The sequence below is a fragment of the Gracilinanus agilis genome, chromosome 2 (genome assembly GCF_016433145.1).
Source record: "Gracilinanus agilis isolate LMUSP501 chromosome 2, AgileGrace, whole genome shotgun sequence".
In the NCBI taxonomy this organism is placed as follows: domain Eukaryota; kingdom Metazoa; phylum Chordata; class Mammalia; order Didelphimorphia; family Didelphidae; genus Gracilinanus; species Gracilinanus agilis.
In genome coordinates this window covers 133697919-133713437 of record NC_058131.1, presented here as the reverse complement: position 1 = coordinate 133713437, position 15519 = coordinate 133697919, and the positions used below count along the sequence as shown (strand labels likewise).

The 15519-nt window shown below is 35.3% G+C and overlaps 1 protein-coding gene across 2 annotated transcripts in view; it reads left to right on the top strand.

The window, feature by feature from the left end:
- Positions 1–15519, top strand: part of TASP1 (taspase 1) — a 282501-nt gene that overhangs the window by 216425 nt on the left and 50557 nt on the right. For both annotated transcript variants that reach the window (XM_044663409.1, XM_044663408.1), the window contains one exon: positions 11018–11128. In XM_044663409.1, coding sequence (XP_044519344.1) covers positions 11018–11128 — 111 coding nt within the window. The remainder of the gene's footprint in view (positions 1–11017; positions 11129–15519) is intronic.

The following is a 15519-nucleotide window of genomic DNA, read 5'->3' as shown; positions in this document are numbered from 1 at the left end:
AGGTGCTTTCCCACATTGTTAGTCATGCTATCCTATCATTCACTAAGGTGAAGCAAGGCATTTGCCTTAGGAAAGTAGCTCTTGTAGGAGGTAAATAATGGTAACAAATACCTAGCTCCAAAATAAGTATATTAGTTTAGTTTAGTAAATTAGTTTAGTAAGTGATTCTCTTCCCTCTCGCTACTGCTACATCCCTACACTCTTGCCAGCAAAGCCTTGGAGCTGCCAGCTCTCCATTTCTCAGACTATTTGTTCTTTTATGACATCCTTCCCCCTTAATCAGAAGCACATTTGATGTCCATTTGGCCTGATTTTACCTGTGTAAAAAGGTTATACATAATGTAATTTGTTTTGTTACTGTCTTAGGCATGGAATGGGGCAAACAAAACAAATGATGATATTCCCAGAAGAAACTCCCGATGGAGACATGATACTTATAGAGATATTATAGATGAGGCTTTAAGAATGAACTCAATCTGTCCTTAATTGCCAGAAAAATTATAGGACACCCAAGGTCAATGTTGGAGATATATCAGTGATATTTCTATTGACCCATGTCCCCACCCAAGATTCTCCAGGAAGCATCTGAGTTTGGCTTTTTAAAATATTCAAATCAGTTTACCTGTTAGCAACCAAGGCATTTTTTTTTTGTCCAAAGTAGATTAGACTTAGAAGGGATGTGATAGATAGTCAGTAAAACTTGAGTAAAGATATAGCAGGGTTGGTGAATCTTTTAAGAGTCTGAGTGCCCAAACTGTGTGAGAGTGGGAAGGGAGCAGCCCCGTCCCACTTCCCTCTGATTTTCTAGTAATGAAATTTGGCAGACTCTGTGCTGGGGCAATGGTGGACATGCCCACAGAAATGGTTCTGAGTCTCCTCTTCCCACCCCCCTCCCCAATCATCTGTGCTATCTTCACTAATACAGAGATATAGCAAAGGAGCTAAGAAGCGTTCAGATAGTGAGGAAAGAACCAGGAAGGTATACTATAAAAATAACCTAGAGAGAAGAAAGTATCAAGGGAAAAAGCATGACCAGCAATGCCAAAAGCTGCAAAGAGATCAAGAAGGCTGAGGAATGAAGAAAGAACATTACATTTGGCCAGTAAGGGATTAGCAGTAAATTTAGAGAGAGCAGTTTTCATTGAATGATGAGGTCAGAAGCCAGAATATAGAGAGTTTAAAAAGAGAGAAGAGGAAATGAAGGAGGCACCATAGTCAATGGCTTTCCCTAATTTAGCATCTAAAGAGAGCAAAGACATAAGATAATAGCTAGCAGGGAAGGACAGATTAAATGACAAATGTTCCAGGATGAAGAGACAGGTACCTGTTGTAGACAGTAAGGAAGCAACCAATAGACAATGAGAAAATGAAGAGTAGTGCTAGAGTGAAAACAATAGAGGAAGTAATCTGTTGGAGGACACATGATAGAGTAGGATCGCACATAGAGGCATCTGCCTTGGAAAGGAAAAGTTTAATTCTTCATGTGAGACAGAAATGAAGGAGAAGATAGTTGTGAGGAAGAGTAGGAGAAAAGAAGAATGAGCTCCTAGTCAACAGCCTAAGTTTTTTTCAGTGAAGTATATATACCACAAGATCCTTAGTTGAGAAGGTGATTGTGGCAATGGTGTAATGAGAGGCTGGAGGAGGGAAAAAAGGTATTTCATAACTGCCATGATTAGTAAAATAGTGAATTATTTAGGGACATATAAAAGTATTGCCTTCTTACAGTGAGTGCCCTTTTGAGATTATACAATTTAAATTTGTAGTGAAATCAGACAGCAGAGTTAAATTATTTTCTATAATTCTTATCAGCATTACCTGACTAGGAATAAAGCTACTGGATAGTGGCAGTGTAAGGGACAAGTGTGAGATAGAGTGGAATTCAATTAGTTCATTGAGGAGTTAAAATAAAGAAGGAAGGAGAGTATACCTAGGAGCAGAGTGATGACCTGGTGAAGAACTAAGAAATGGAAGAATTGTACATCTCAATGAGGGTAAAGAAGGCTATCTATCAGAGGGGAAAATGAAATTATAAAACATTATAACCAAATAATAGAATTTCCCAGTTAATTAAAATGGAAGTGGGATAATTTTAAGTGATGGCAAGATCAAGAATGTTATCTTTGTTTATAGCTGAGGTAGAGTTGAGAAATGTTCAAATCCTATTACTGATGTTTATCATTCCTATGACTTTGGCAAAGGCACTTAGCTTCCATAGCCTTCAGTTTCATCTTTTGTAGTTAGAAAATTTGATTCTGGAGAGTAAATTGCAACTATGCTCAAAGGGGTATAAAATGTATATACTTTCTTGACCCAGTAATACCATTACTAGATCTGTACCCCAAAGAGATAAAAGGAAAAGGATCTGTATGTACAAAAATATTCATAGCAGTTCTTTTTGTGTTGGCAAAGAATTAGAAATTGAGGGGATGCAGATTAATTGTGCTGCAATATCATTGTGGTATAAGATATGATGAGCAGGATGGCTTCAGAAAAAACTAGAAAGACTTATCTGACTTGATTCAAAGTGAAGTGAGAAGCTGGAGAACATTGTACATAATAACAGCAATACTGTACAGTGATCTATTGTGAATGACAACTATTCTCAGCAATACGATGACCTAAGATAATTCCAAAAGACTTAAGATGAAAAATACTACCTCCAGAGAAAGAAGTGGTAGAGTCTGAAGGCAGATTGAAGCATACATTTTTCACTTCCTTTTTTGTTCTTGTTTGTTTGGTCTGTTTTCTTTTGCAACACAGTTAATGTGGAAATATTTTGTACATATATGATCTATATCAAATTGCTTTCATTCACAAAGAAACCAGGGAGAGAATATATGGAACTCAACATATTAAAAAAATGAATGTCAACATTTTTTGTCTGCATGTAATTGAGAAATATATAAATTGGGAGCAGCTGGGTAGCTCAGTGGATTGAGAGCCAGACCTAGAGAGGGGAGGTCCTAGGTTCAAATCTGGCCTCAGACACTCCCCAGCTGTGTGACCCTGGGCAGGTCACTTGACCCCCATTGCCTACCCTTACCACTCTTCTGCCCTAGAGCCAATACACAGTATTGACTCCAAGATGGAAGGTAAGAGTTTAAATATATATATATATATATTAAATGTGAAAAAATATGGTTTGAATAGCTGGCTTTTACAATCTCTTCTAGCTGTGATGATGGTGATGATGATGATGATGATGATGATGATAGTTAACATTTATATAGCACTTACTATATGTCAGGTACTGTGCTAAGGGCCTTAAAATTATCTCATTTGATCTTCACAATAGCCCTGGGAGCTATTATTGTATTCATTTTCCAGATGAGGAAACTAAAACAAATAGAGGTTAAGTCACCCAACTAGTAACTGTCTGAATCCATATTTCATTTCAGATCTTCCTGACTTCAGGCCCAATCCTCTATACAACATGAAACCACCTTGCTGCCCTGTTTAAATAGTATGAGTTTATGACTCTAAAAGAATTCTGATGTTCTTTATACTCATGATGTTATTTGATTCCCACAACTACTATGCAATCTAGATATTATTGTTCACATTTTTCAGATAAAGAAATTTATTCTGACAGTTTTAATGACTTTGTCTCACAGCCAATAAGTAGCAATTCTGGGACATGACCTGCAGTGTCTTCTGAATCCAGATCCAGTGCCTTTTTTCCCCCCAAAGTTTCTTCTACACATTAGACTTCTGTTAGTCAATAAACATCTATTAAGGTCCTATTATGTGCCTGACAATGTACTAAGCACTGGAGATACAAAGGAAGGCAAAAGTTCCTGCTCTCAAGAAGCTTAAAATCTAATTGGGGTAGGGGGAGGAGGACACATGAAAACAACTATATAAAATAGGGATTTATACGGTATACATTGGAGATAGTTTCAGACAGAAGGAACTAGAATTATGGAAGACTAGGAAAAGTTTCCTGGGTTTCAAATGGGACTTGAAGAAAGCCAGGAAAACCTGAAGTCAGAGATGAGGAGGAAGAAAATTCCAGGCATGAGGGACAGTGAAAAATGCCAAGATTTGGGATATGAGGTTTCTTATCTGAGTAGGAGCAAGGAGGTCAATATCCTGGTATCCCAAAATCCATGGGGGAGGAAGAAGTATAAAATATAAGTAGAGTAGAACCATGTGGGAAGGGCCAGGTTATTGAAGAGTTTTGAATACCAAACAGAGGATTTTATATTTGATCCTGGATCAAATCAGATCCTGGAGCCAGAGGAATTTATTAAGTATGGGGTAGAGGGACTTGGTCAGACCTAAATTTTAGGAAGATCATTTTAACTGATGTGTGGAGGATGAACTGGAATGGGGAGAATTTTGATTGGGTGGTAAATATGGTTTGAGTGAACAAGAGGGAGAATCTAAAAGTAACAGTGGGGAGTAACTCTTCCACCCCAACCAGTGACTTGGAGGGGAATGAGAGAAAGTATAGTCTGTGTTTGAAGAGAACACCATGGAGTTTGTGTCACCTGGAAGGACCCAGGAATAGCACCTTGTTCCTGTTTTTAGATGTCGCAAGTTGGGGGTAGGAGGGGCTAGCTTGCATAAGAAGATTTTTTTGATTTTGAGTTTTTTTTAGTTGAAGTGCAGTAGTTTTAAATGGAAACTGTAGAGCTCTGACAGAAAACCAGGGCAGTGATGCAAGGGAAAAAAGAAAAAGCCTACCCATAAACACAATTTGGATTGTTTGGGTTTTTTTGCATGTTAAGAACCCTGAAATATCTTTTGGAGCAAAATAGACTTGGGAATGGGAGCAGCTCTACCTGAGTCACGCTGCCTTTCTAGTAATAAACTCTAGAAATGGGGTCGTGGAGAGGAAGGGTGGCTGAGTGTCCACAGAGAGTGCTCTGTGTGCCATCTTTGGTACTTGTACCATAGGTTCGCCATCAGTGCCTTGAAGGGTAATCCCTAACTAGCAAGATATTTTCTAACATCCAGCACAAAGCACTGATGGAACCAGTCAAGGAAGTGCTTTGGTCATCTATGCTTTTTTATTGAACACCCAGAAAATAGGCAGTGAATCCTTTCTTTTCAAAGCTTGAAGGTTAGCAACTTTATATATTAGGGCTGTCTTTATTATGAACCCTATGACAAAAAAGCAGGGGTTACCTCATCCCTTTAGGCATTCAGACCTGAGGCTTACTTCTCTTCTTGGCTGGTATATGTTCTCTGAACCATTTTTCCGTCCAATGTAGGATAGTTTTGTTTCAGTTTGTAGCCTTTTTCTTTGGTTAGTTTCTTTCAGGTTACGGGAAACTCCCTAGCTGCATCTTGATTGGGAGATACTTCCTTTCCTATTACTATTCTATTGCTTAGGCTAAACCACTAAAAAAAAAAAAATTCAAAACCAGCCTTTGCTGTTCTTAAAATCCATAGGAGCAGATGCTTTACCTTCATTTTACTTTAGGGAATTATATAAGGACTCAGTTTTTCATATGATACCAGAATTCTACTGGAATACCTTTTTGATAACAATCTTACACTCAGAAGAATTTTTTTCTGCATGAGAGAGGTGGGGATCTTGAGGTTTATGCAAATGCTTTGCTGTTATTGTTGTAGCTGCAGTTTCACTTACTTCCTTCTTGATATGTCTTATGGTCTACTCATTAATGTGTTAGTGGCCAACCACAGAAGCTATTTTTGCCTGAATGAAGCATACCTTACAATTCTACTTTTTCCTTCAAATTCATCACTTTCCTCTCTTTCTTAAGAGCATTTTCTGAACCACTAGGAATAGTATGCTTGTGACCCATACTTTTAATAGCATTTATTACATATAAGTTATATAAAATGTGAATATAAAATATGAAAAACTCGAGATGCAAAGATTACTATGAGATCATCATGAAATGTCATTTGAGAGATTGCTATAAAACATGCTTGGCATCCCTAAACCAGTGCATAGAATCATAGTTCTTTTACTTTAATTTTAAGAAAAAAGTTGTGCAGCTTTTCATTTATATTATTAAACAGTAAAATATTGCACAGGTAATATCAATAATACTAGTACATACACATTATGCATTTATAAGTTTACTAAACTTTTTAAGATATCTACATTTCTAGCCTTTTTTTGTCATGTTCTTGCTTTTGCATTCTTTTCTCAAACTTTACCTTTTTACTTATTTTAATTTTAAAAATTAAATTGTATACATTCATGGTAGTAAATGATAAAAATGTTGTTTATATGATATACATATTTTTATGCATTTCTGTTTCTAATTTTTTTTCCCCATCATCTGATGGCCTTTGTTTTTTGTATGTGGCTTCCACAAAACTCCCCTACATATTCCCATTTAATTTCTTAAGCCAGTGCTGCAATATATTTTCAGGGAAAAGTTATTAGGGGGAAGGGTACCAGTACTTGTGAGTACTCTATTCATGTCAAAATTATAGGTGGAAGTAATAAAACTATTAAAATAGAAAAAGACTATTTGCAAGAGAATAGACTTTCATGTAAGATAGGTCCTAGGTATTGATACCAATCAAAAGAACTCACTATAGCTGTCCTGGGAATCATTTTTGTTTATTTACTCTTATTCCTCACAGTCAATCCTAATTCACAAACTGCTGATTATAATTTTACAATATCTAACAAATTTATCCCCTTTGCTTCATTCCAACAGCTGGAACCTCCATTCCAGTCCTCATTACTTCTTGTCTAAATGATTGCATTTGCTTCTTAGCTTTTCTCTTTCTCTCATATCTCTTCCTTGGCAGCTAGGTGGCAAAATAGATAGAAGCACTGAATCTAGAGCCAAAAAATCTGGTGTTCAGATGTGGTTTCAGGTACAATCTCTGTTTATCTCAGTTTCCTTAATTGTAAAATGGGGATAGTAACATAATCTATCTTGCAGGGTAATTATCAAATTATAATGATAAAATGAGATATTTGTAAAATCCTTTGCACAGTGCCTGACACATAGCAGGCCCTATATAAGTGCTTATTCTCATCCTTTCCTATGCCTTCTGTTCCCCAAAACTGAATGCTTCCTTGAAACAACAATAATAGTAACAAAAAAAGAGTTAATCCAAACAACCATTAGAATGACTGACTGTATCTGATAAATGTAATTGGCCCTATTCCCTTTTTGGTTAAGAACTCATGGCTAAAAAAAAGCCTAAGAAGACTTGTGTGTGTGCATTGATGCAAAGTGAAGTGTACAGAACCAAATGAACAATTTATACAGTAATAGTAATGAATGTTTTCCTACATTTAGTTGCATCCAATTAATGAAAAACTATAAAACTTACTGGCTTTTCCTCTGATGGTTATTTGTGGTACTAAAATAAAATTTTGAATAACTGGAACCTAATTGAATAGAACTTTTACTTAATCAGAGTATTTCTACAATCCTATTTAAATAGGAAGAACTTCATCTTGAGAAAACAAATTTGTATAATTGATTTTATAATAAATAAGACCTAAAATTTTTTAAGGGGAATACCATGAACTTAATAGATATCTAGACTAATCTCCAATATTTTATATATCTTGTCACAGTACTTTGCAAAGAAAATTATTCTAGGAAATCACTGAATCAATCAAGAAAATTTAAGGGAGAAAGAACTTTGAAACATGGAAATGACAATGCATTTAGGATCAGAAGATCTATTTTGACCCTGGCTTTGTCACTAGCCACAGAGAGGGAAAAACGAGTATACTCAGTGAGATATAGAATTCTGTCACTCTCAGAGAAGTAGAAGGGGAACAAGATAAGGGAAGCAGGGGGATAATTCAAGGGAGGTGAAGTGGGGGTGGTGACAAAAAGCAAAATACTGGTGAGGAGGAACAGAGTGAAAGGGAATAGAGCAGCATGTAAAGGAGATAGTACTGTGGAGGGCAATACACAGTTAGTAATCATAACACTGAATGTGAATGGGTCAAATTCGCCCATTAAAAAGAAGTGGATAGCAGAGAATATTAAAAACCAGAATCCTACTCAATGCAATCACCAAGGACAATCCAGTGGAATTTATGAGAAAGAATGCTATCCACATCCAGAGAAAGAACTGCATGAACAGAAATGCAGAAGAAAAACAAACAGTCGATCATGTAGTTTGATATGGATATGATTAGGGTTTTGATGTTAAAAGATCACTCTACTGTAAATTTGAATAATATGGAAATAGATTTTGAATAATGATAAATGTATAGCTCAGTGGAACTGCTTGTCAGCTCTGGGAGGGGGAGGAAAGAGTAGGAGGTTAGGGAGGGGAATCATGAATCATGGAACCATGGGAAAACATTCCAAATTTTAAAAAAGGGGGGAAAAAAGGAATCCTCATCTTATAGTGTGGTCTAGAACTAAGGTGTCCAACGTACCTCTTGCATTTGTAAGAGACCTAAAAACGTGGTAAATACATGTTAAACTAGATTAAAATTAAAAATATAACATTTTGTTGTTGTTTAGTCATGTCTAACTTTTCATGACTCCTTTTTTGGATAGGTTTATGTGGGAGAGGTACTAGAGTGATTTGCCATTTCTTTCTCCAGCTCATTTTTACAGATGAGGAACTGAGGCAAACAGGTTAAATGACTTACTCAAGGTCACAGATCCAGTAAGTGTCTCAGGCTGGATTTGACTCTGAAAGATGAGTCTCCCTTTACTCTAGTTCTGTCCATTGTACCATTTAATTGGGATTGCCTTGAGTCACTGAATTGCAGAAAATAAATGTCATTCACAGTTGCTCATCAGAAAATATTGCTGTTATTATTCTGTATAATATTCTTGATTCTGTTCATTTTACTTTGCATCAGTTTATGTCTTTCCAATTGTTTTTTTTAATCATCTGGCTCATCATTTCTTATAGAACAAAAGTATTAAATTACAATCAGTACCACAACTTGTAATTCCACTATTGAACAGTCCCTCAATTTCTAATTCTTTGCTACAACAAAAAATTGTGTCCAAGTTCCTTTCTCCAACCCTCATATTTTAAAAATTTTGATGGGGGCTACAGACAGTGATGGGATCAAAGGATATGCAGAGTTTTCGAGCCTTTTGGGTATACTTCCATTTTGCTCTTCCTAATGACTGGATAAGATCATAACCCCACCAATAGTACATTCATGTCCTAATTTTCCTCCAACTCCTCCCTAATTTATAATTTTCCTTTTCCGTCTTATTAGCCAGTCTGATAGGTATGAGGTGGTATTTTGAGTTGTTTTAATTTGCATTTCTCTAATCAAGTCATTCAGAGTATTTTTTTTCCATTTAACTGTAGATAGCTTTGATTTCTTCATCTGAAAATTGCCTGTTCATATTCTTTGACCAGTTATCAATTGGAGCATTTCTTGTACAATGTTGAACAATAGTGATTATAATGGACATCTTTGTTTCACCTCTGATCTTATTAGGAAGGGTTTCTAGATTATTTATAGATAATGCTTGCTGATCATATTTTAGATAGATATGACAACATTTTTTTTTTGTTTTTTTTTTTTTTTTTTTTTTTTTTTAATTTTAAACCCTTAACTTCTGTGTATTGATTTATAGGTGGAGGATTGGTAAGGGTAGGCAATGGGGGTCAAGTGACTTGCCCAGGGTCACACAGCTGGGAAGTGTCTGAGGCCGGATTTGAACCTAGGACCTCCCGTCTCTAGGCCTGGCTCTCAATCCACTGAGCTACCCAGCTGCCCCAGATATGACAACATTTTAAGGAAAGTTCCATTAATTCCTATGGTCTCTAGTGTTTTTTTAATAAGAATGGGTATTATATTTTGTCAAAATCTTTTTCTGCCTTTATTGAGATAATCACATGATTTCTATTGGTTTTGTTACTGATAGGATCAATTATGCCGATAGTTTAGTAATGTTAAACAACCCCTTCATTCTTGATATAAAACAAAGAGAAAACATTTATGATATATTGTTGTAATCTTGCTAGTGGTTTATTTGCTTTTTTATTCATTTTATTTTGTTTTATTTTGATGAAATCATTTTATTCCTGAAAAACCCAGAAATAGTTTTGTTTTTAAATTGAGGTTATTTAATAATATAACTTGGGAAAAACTCTGGATAAAAATAATGGCTAATATATTCATTAGTCCTCTTCATATTTTGGCATTTCCAAATACCTCCAATTTAATAATTATCTCTCAAAGTGATGTCTTATTTGTCAGTACCTTTTGCACCATCAGTGGAAGATTAATATGAATGGGACATGATCGTAATACTTATATTTTATCATTGTGATTATTTGAAAAGTGGAAATTGAAATCTCATCTTTGGAGTTTGCTGAGTTATAATCTGCATTATACTCAAAATGTAATTTTATTACTATACTCTGTAATAGTTCTTTTAATTTTACTTTTCATTTGTTTCCCACATAATCTATGCCAAATGTTAAGAAGATATCCTTGGTAATGAAAAATATGGGGTTTAAATATAATGTTTTTGAAATGACCACAGTGGTTCGGTGTGTGAGATCTCAAGGAGGTCCATCCATTTTTACCAGGCTCTCAAAATTAGGAACACAGTTTCATCCTTACTCAAGGAAGCCCTTGGGAATATTTTTTTATATTTGTAATAGTTTGTGGCTTATTGTTTAAAACTAAACCCAAGGTAGTAAATCAGAGTGTTTTGATGGTATAATCTTGATAGCACATAAAGAGTAATAAGTGATCCTTAAGAAACTGATCAAAGGAAATCATTCTGTTTGTTTTTTATACATTGGTTTTTATGTCCTTTAATCTTGTGGTGTTTCCAGTTCCATTCTGAACTCAGTAATACACACTTAGCCTCTCACTTAAGTCTTTTTGGCAGAACTTAATATTGTCATTGCCAGACAGACAGTGAGTGGGTCTGTTTGCCCAAGCAATTCATACAAAATTACCCTGTAACAAGTAACAGTAGTTATCAGAAAACATGTAACAATCTTGACTGTTTTTCTCTTTTGTAACAAATATTAAAAAAAGAAAAATCGGAGTGTTAAGGAATGGAAAGAATATCCACTGAAAAGTGATATACTTCTCAATTTTTTATAGGTTCACCTTTCCTAGCCAATGAAGAAGGTGTACTTGGAGGGGTGATAGTTCTTCGATCTTGTAGATGTTCTGCAGAACCTGACTCCTCACAAGATAAACAGACACTTCTAGGTGAGTTTATTATATTTTAAAGGTGTATATACATATATGTGTGTTTATATATCTATTTGTATATACATGCACACACATATGCACACATACAAAATGAGAAGAAAGTTATATTTTTAAAAATTAGTCTTTCAATAAGGAAAAGGCCAAACTACTACAATGAGGGCACATGAAGATTAACAATACTCAGGCCAGATAATATGAACATTGATAAAGCACTGTCCTGGGTAATAAGGTAATTAATTGCAGAAGAGTCTCAAAATAAGAGTTTAGTTGAATATATGTTAAATAGTTTCTTAAATTATTAGACTCATGACCTAAAACTACTTTGATGGGTCAGAAACTTAAATAACTTTTGCATATAATTTTATCATGTTCATTGTTTCATGTTCAGAACTTAATTATATCAATGGACTTTTATCTGAAGACATAACTGCTAATCAAGAAAGACAAGTAGAAATTAAATAATATAATTACATAATTGAAGGAATTATGGTTGAAATTTCAAAGTGTATAAACTATGTATTTTTTTTTTTATAATTCAGGGGCATTGTTTTTATTTTATTCTGTAGATTCTCTAATGGCATATCAACTTCATACCTTTAAACATCTGTCACTTTTAGAAATAAAACAAGATTCTGTTCTTAAAAAGTAAAGGCTTATTACTCATTTATATTTTTTTTTAAACCCTTGTACTTCGGTGTATTGTCTCATAGGTGGAAGATTGGTAAGGGTGGGCAATGGGGGTCAAGTGACTTGCCCAGGGTCACACAGCTGGGAAGTGGCTGAGGCCGGGTTTGAACCTAGGACCTCCCGTCTCTAGGCCTGACTCTCACTCCACTGAGCTACCCAGCTGCCCCTCATTTATATTTTTAAAAAATATTCCTCTCCATTTATATTTCCTGGAAGTAAGCATATATATTTTAGAGGGTAAATTATAAGCTTCAAGAGGACGAGTTGTTATTAATTTATGTATCTTCTCTTATAACTACTATACTGATTATACTTAAAAGTTCTTAATGTTAAGTTGAATTAAATTGTATCATATTGCTCAATATGTTCAGAATACTGAAACTTTTTGCCTGTTAATGCAAATCATTTGACCCTGTTAACCTAACCATTACAATGGAAATTACATTTGTAGTTGACCTCTGACATGCAGTTTAGAAGAATAAAAATAACAATACCTTGGATTTATTCAGTATATTTTATACAAACTAAAAATGATTTAATTAAATTTTAGTTTTTCTCCATCAAATAGAATGTATTTACATGTAAGATCATTATCCTTCATTAAATACCTATTTTGGTGAGCTAGGAAGCAATTTTCTTAATGTATTTGGTGTTCAGTTCATTGTCAGTTGTCCAACAATAGGAATGATTGGGTGAGTAAATGACAAAAGAAAAAAACATAGAACAAAAATCAGAAATTGAATGTCTCTCCATAAAGAGCCAAAAGATTCATAGAATCCCCTTAGGATGATTGCTGTTACTCAATTACCTGTAAGAAAGTAAAATATTAGTTATTTATTCCAGTCTTATATCTACATCAAAATTGATCCTGTGAATTCATTTATTCATCTTTAGTTATATAGTATGACAATGTCCTCTGACCATCCAGGATAGTTAGTTTAGCAGGAAAAAAGGAGAGTATGTGCTAGATATTTGCATGACTTCTGGATCTTCATTGACTAATTGGTTTTTAGTAAGCATTGTCCACATAGATATGGACTCGGAGATATAAGGAATCCTATGGACTATCAAGTTCAGTTTTTTCATTTTTCAGATGAAGAAACTGAAACCCAGAAGGGATAGAAATCTGTCCAAAGTCACACAAATAGTAGGCAGCAGAACAGATTTGAATTCTAGTCCTATGCTCACAATCAATAGATATCTTTCTCCATTGTATCACTCTACTTTTGCTTTTGTGTGACTTACTCTCCTAACAGACACTGACAGTATTAATTATTTTCATTTTAAGATGAAGAAACTGAAGCTCATAGATGTGACATGTCCATGGCCACACAGCATCAGGCCAGAACTCAGACTCCTAAATAGACTCTTAATGATGTTAGTGCTTTTTCCAGTATGTCCTACCCTTTCTTGACACCATTTTAAACTCCTGTATAGTTTTTGTACTTAAATGCATGCAAGAAAATACTCTTTAAATTTCAGTACTTTCCGTAGTCATATGTACTTCTGAAAATTATAGATAGGATAGGACTTTCTACTCAAAAGTAGACTGAAAATTTTATTAATTTTTGACAGACATCTTATGAAATCATTGCTTTATACATGGCAAAGTAGATTACTCAACTAATAATATCAGAGGAAATCAAGAACTAAGTATATAGTGTGTATTTTCCTTTCTATTTTTGCATTTTTTTGTCAGGAGACACATTTTTTGGATGGTTCATCCTTTTCTCTCATTCAACCAATATCATTTATTCTAGGACTTGTAATTAACATGCTTATTACTGTTATCCCTTCACATTCTGGATTTGTTAGACCTAAGGTTGTTTGTTTTGGCATTATCTATCAATCACTTCATCCTTTAAGTCAATCTCACTGTCTCTCTTATTTCACTCTCTGTGTCTCTGACTCTCTAACTTTACTATTTTTCTCCCCCTCTTCTCTCCTCCTAAAATCATTGAGTAGGACACACCTTGGGCCTCCTACCCTTTACTCTCTCATTAGATGACTTCATCAATGAACATAGGTTCAATTATCATTTCTATTTATATGACTATCAGATTTCTGTAATTCAGCCCTAGTCTTTCTTGAAATTCAGTTCTGCATCACCAACTGCCTGTTAGATCTTTTGAACTAGATGTCACAAAGATATCTCAAGCTCATTGTGGTCAAAATAAAACTCTTCCCCTGATTTGTACTTATTTCATGGACTTCCCTATTTTTTTTGAGGGAATTGCTATCTTTCCTATGAACAGAATTGCAAACTTCGCATCTTCCTTGATTTCTCAGTTTCACTTACATACAAGGTTGCCAAATCTTGTTTTTACTTCCATACATCTCCTGTATACATGCCTTTCCACCCAGAGACACTATCTTAGTCCATCCATTATTATCTCTGATCTAGACCTCATTAGCCTCTTAATTGTTCTCTATTCCTCAAGACCCTCCCCCCCCCCCCCCCCCCCCATACTACTGAGAAAGCAAAGTAATTTTCCTGAAGATAGAGGTCTGACCATATCATCTTGCCCCAAATTCAGTAAAACAGTGGTTCCCTGGGGGCAGCTGGGTAGCTCAGTGGATTGAGAGTCGGGCCTAGAGATGGGAGGTCCTGGGTTCGGATCTGGCCTCAGACACTTCCCAGCTGTGTGACCCTGGGCAAGTCAGTTGACCCCCATTGCCCACCCTTACCACTCTTCCACCTATGAGCCAATACACAGAAGTTAAGGGTTTGGAGAAAAAAAACACAGTGGTTCCCTGTTACTATTAGGATGTTACCAAAACCTTTGTATTTGCCATTTCAAGTCTGTGTACCCTGATTTATTCTTACTTTTCCAGCCTTTTTCCTCTTTACTACAAAAGATCCTTCAGCCATATATATATCTTACTTTCTTCATACATTCTATTTTTCATCTCTATGCCTTTTTACTGGCTGTCCCCCATGTCTGGAATGCTCTCTTTTTTATGTCTTTTTCTTAGAACCCTTGTCACTTTCATATATTAATTCAAGAAGCACTTTCTGCATGGAGCCTTTCCTTGACCCCTGAGCTTCTTGGACTTCTCTCCCAATATCACTTTTTAATTACTTTCAAAAGAACTTGCAGTTCTAAATTCTCTCCCTTCCTCCATCCTTCTCTCACTCATTGAGAAGGCAAGGAGTATTATATCCTATAGCCCCCCACCCCCAAATACAAAATATATTTTCACATTAACCATACTGCAAAAAAACACAAAACAAAAAACCCTAGGAAAATAAAGTGGAAAATACATGTTTCAGCCTGCATTCAGAGTTCATCAGTTTTCTCTTGAGTTAGTTAGCATTTTTCATTATTAGTCCTTTGAAATTATTGGTGATCATTAAATTGACTGGAGTAGTTATGGCTTGACACTTGATTATCATTACAGTGTTGCTGTCACTTTGTATAAGGTTGTCCCAATTTGCTCATATCACTTTACAATAGCTAATATGTCTTAAGTTTTTCAAAAGCCATTCCCCTCATCATTTCTTATAGTCCAGTAGTATCCCATCATAATATTATATGACAACTTTTTCAACCATTCCCCCCAATTAATAGTTTCTCACATCCTCTCTCTCTCTCTCTCTCTCTCTCTCTGTCTCTGTCTCTGTCTCTGTCTCTCTCTCTCTGTCTCTCTCTCTCTGTCTCTCTCTCTCTCTCTCTCTCTCTCTCTCTCTCTCTCTCTCT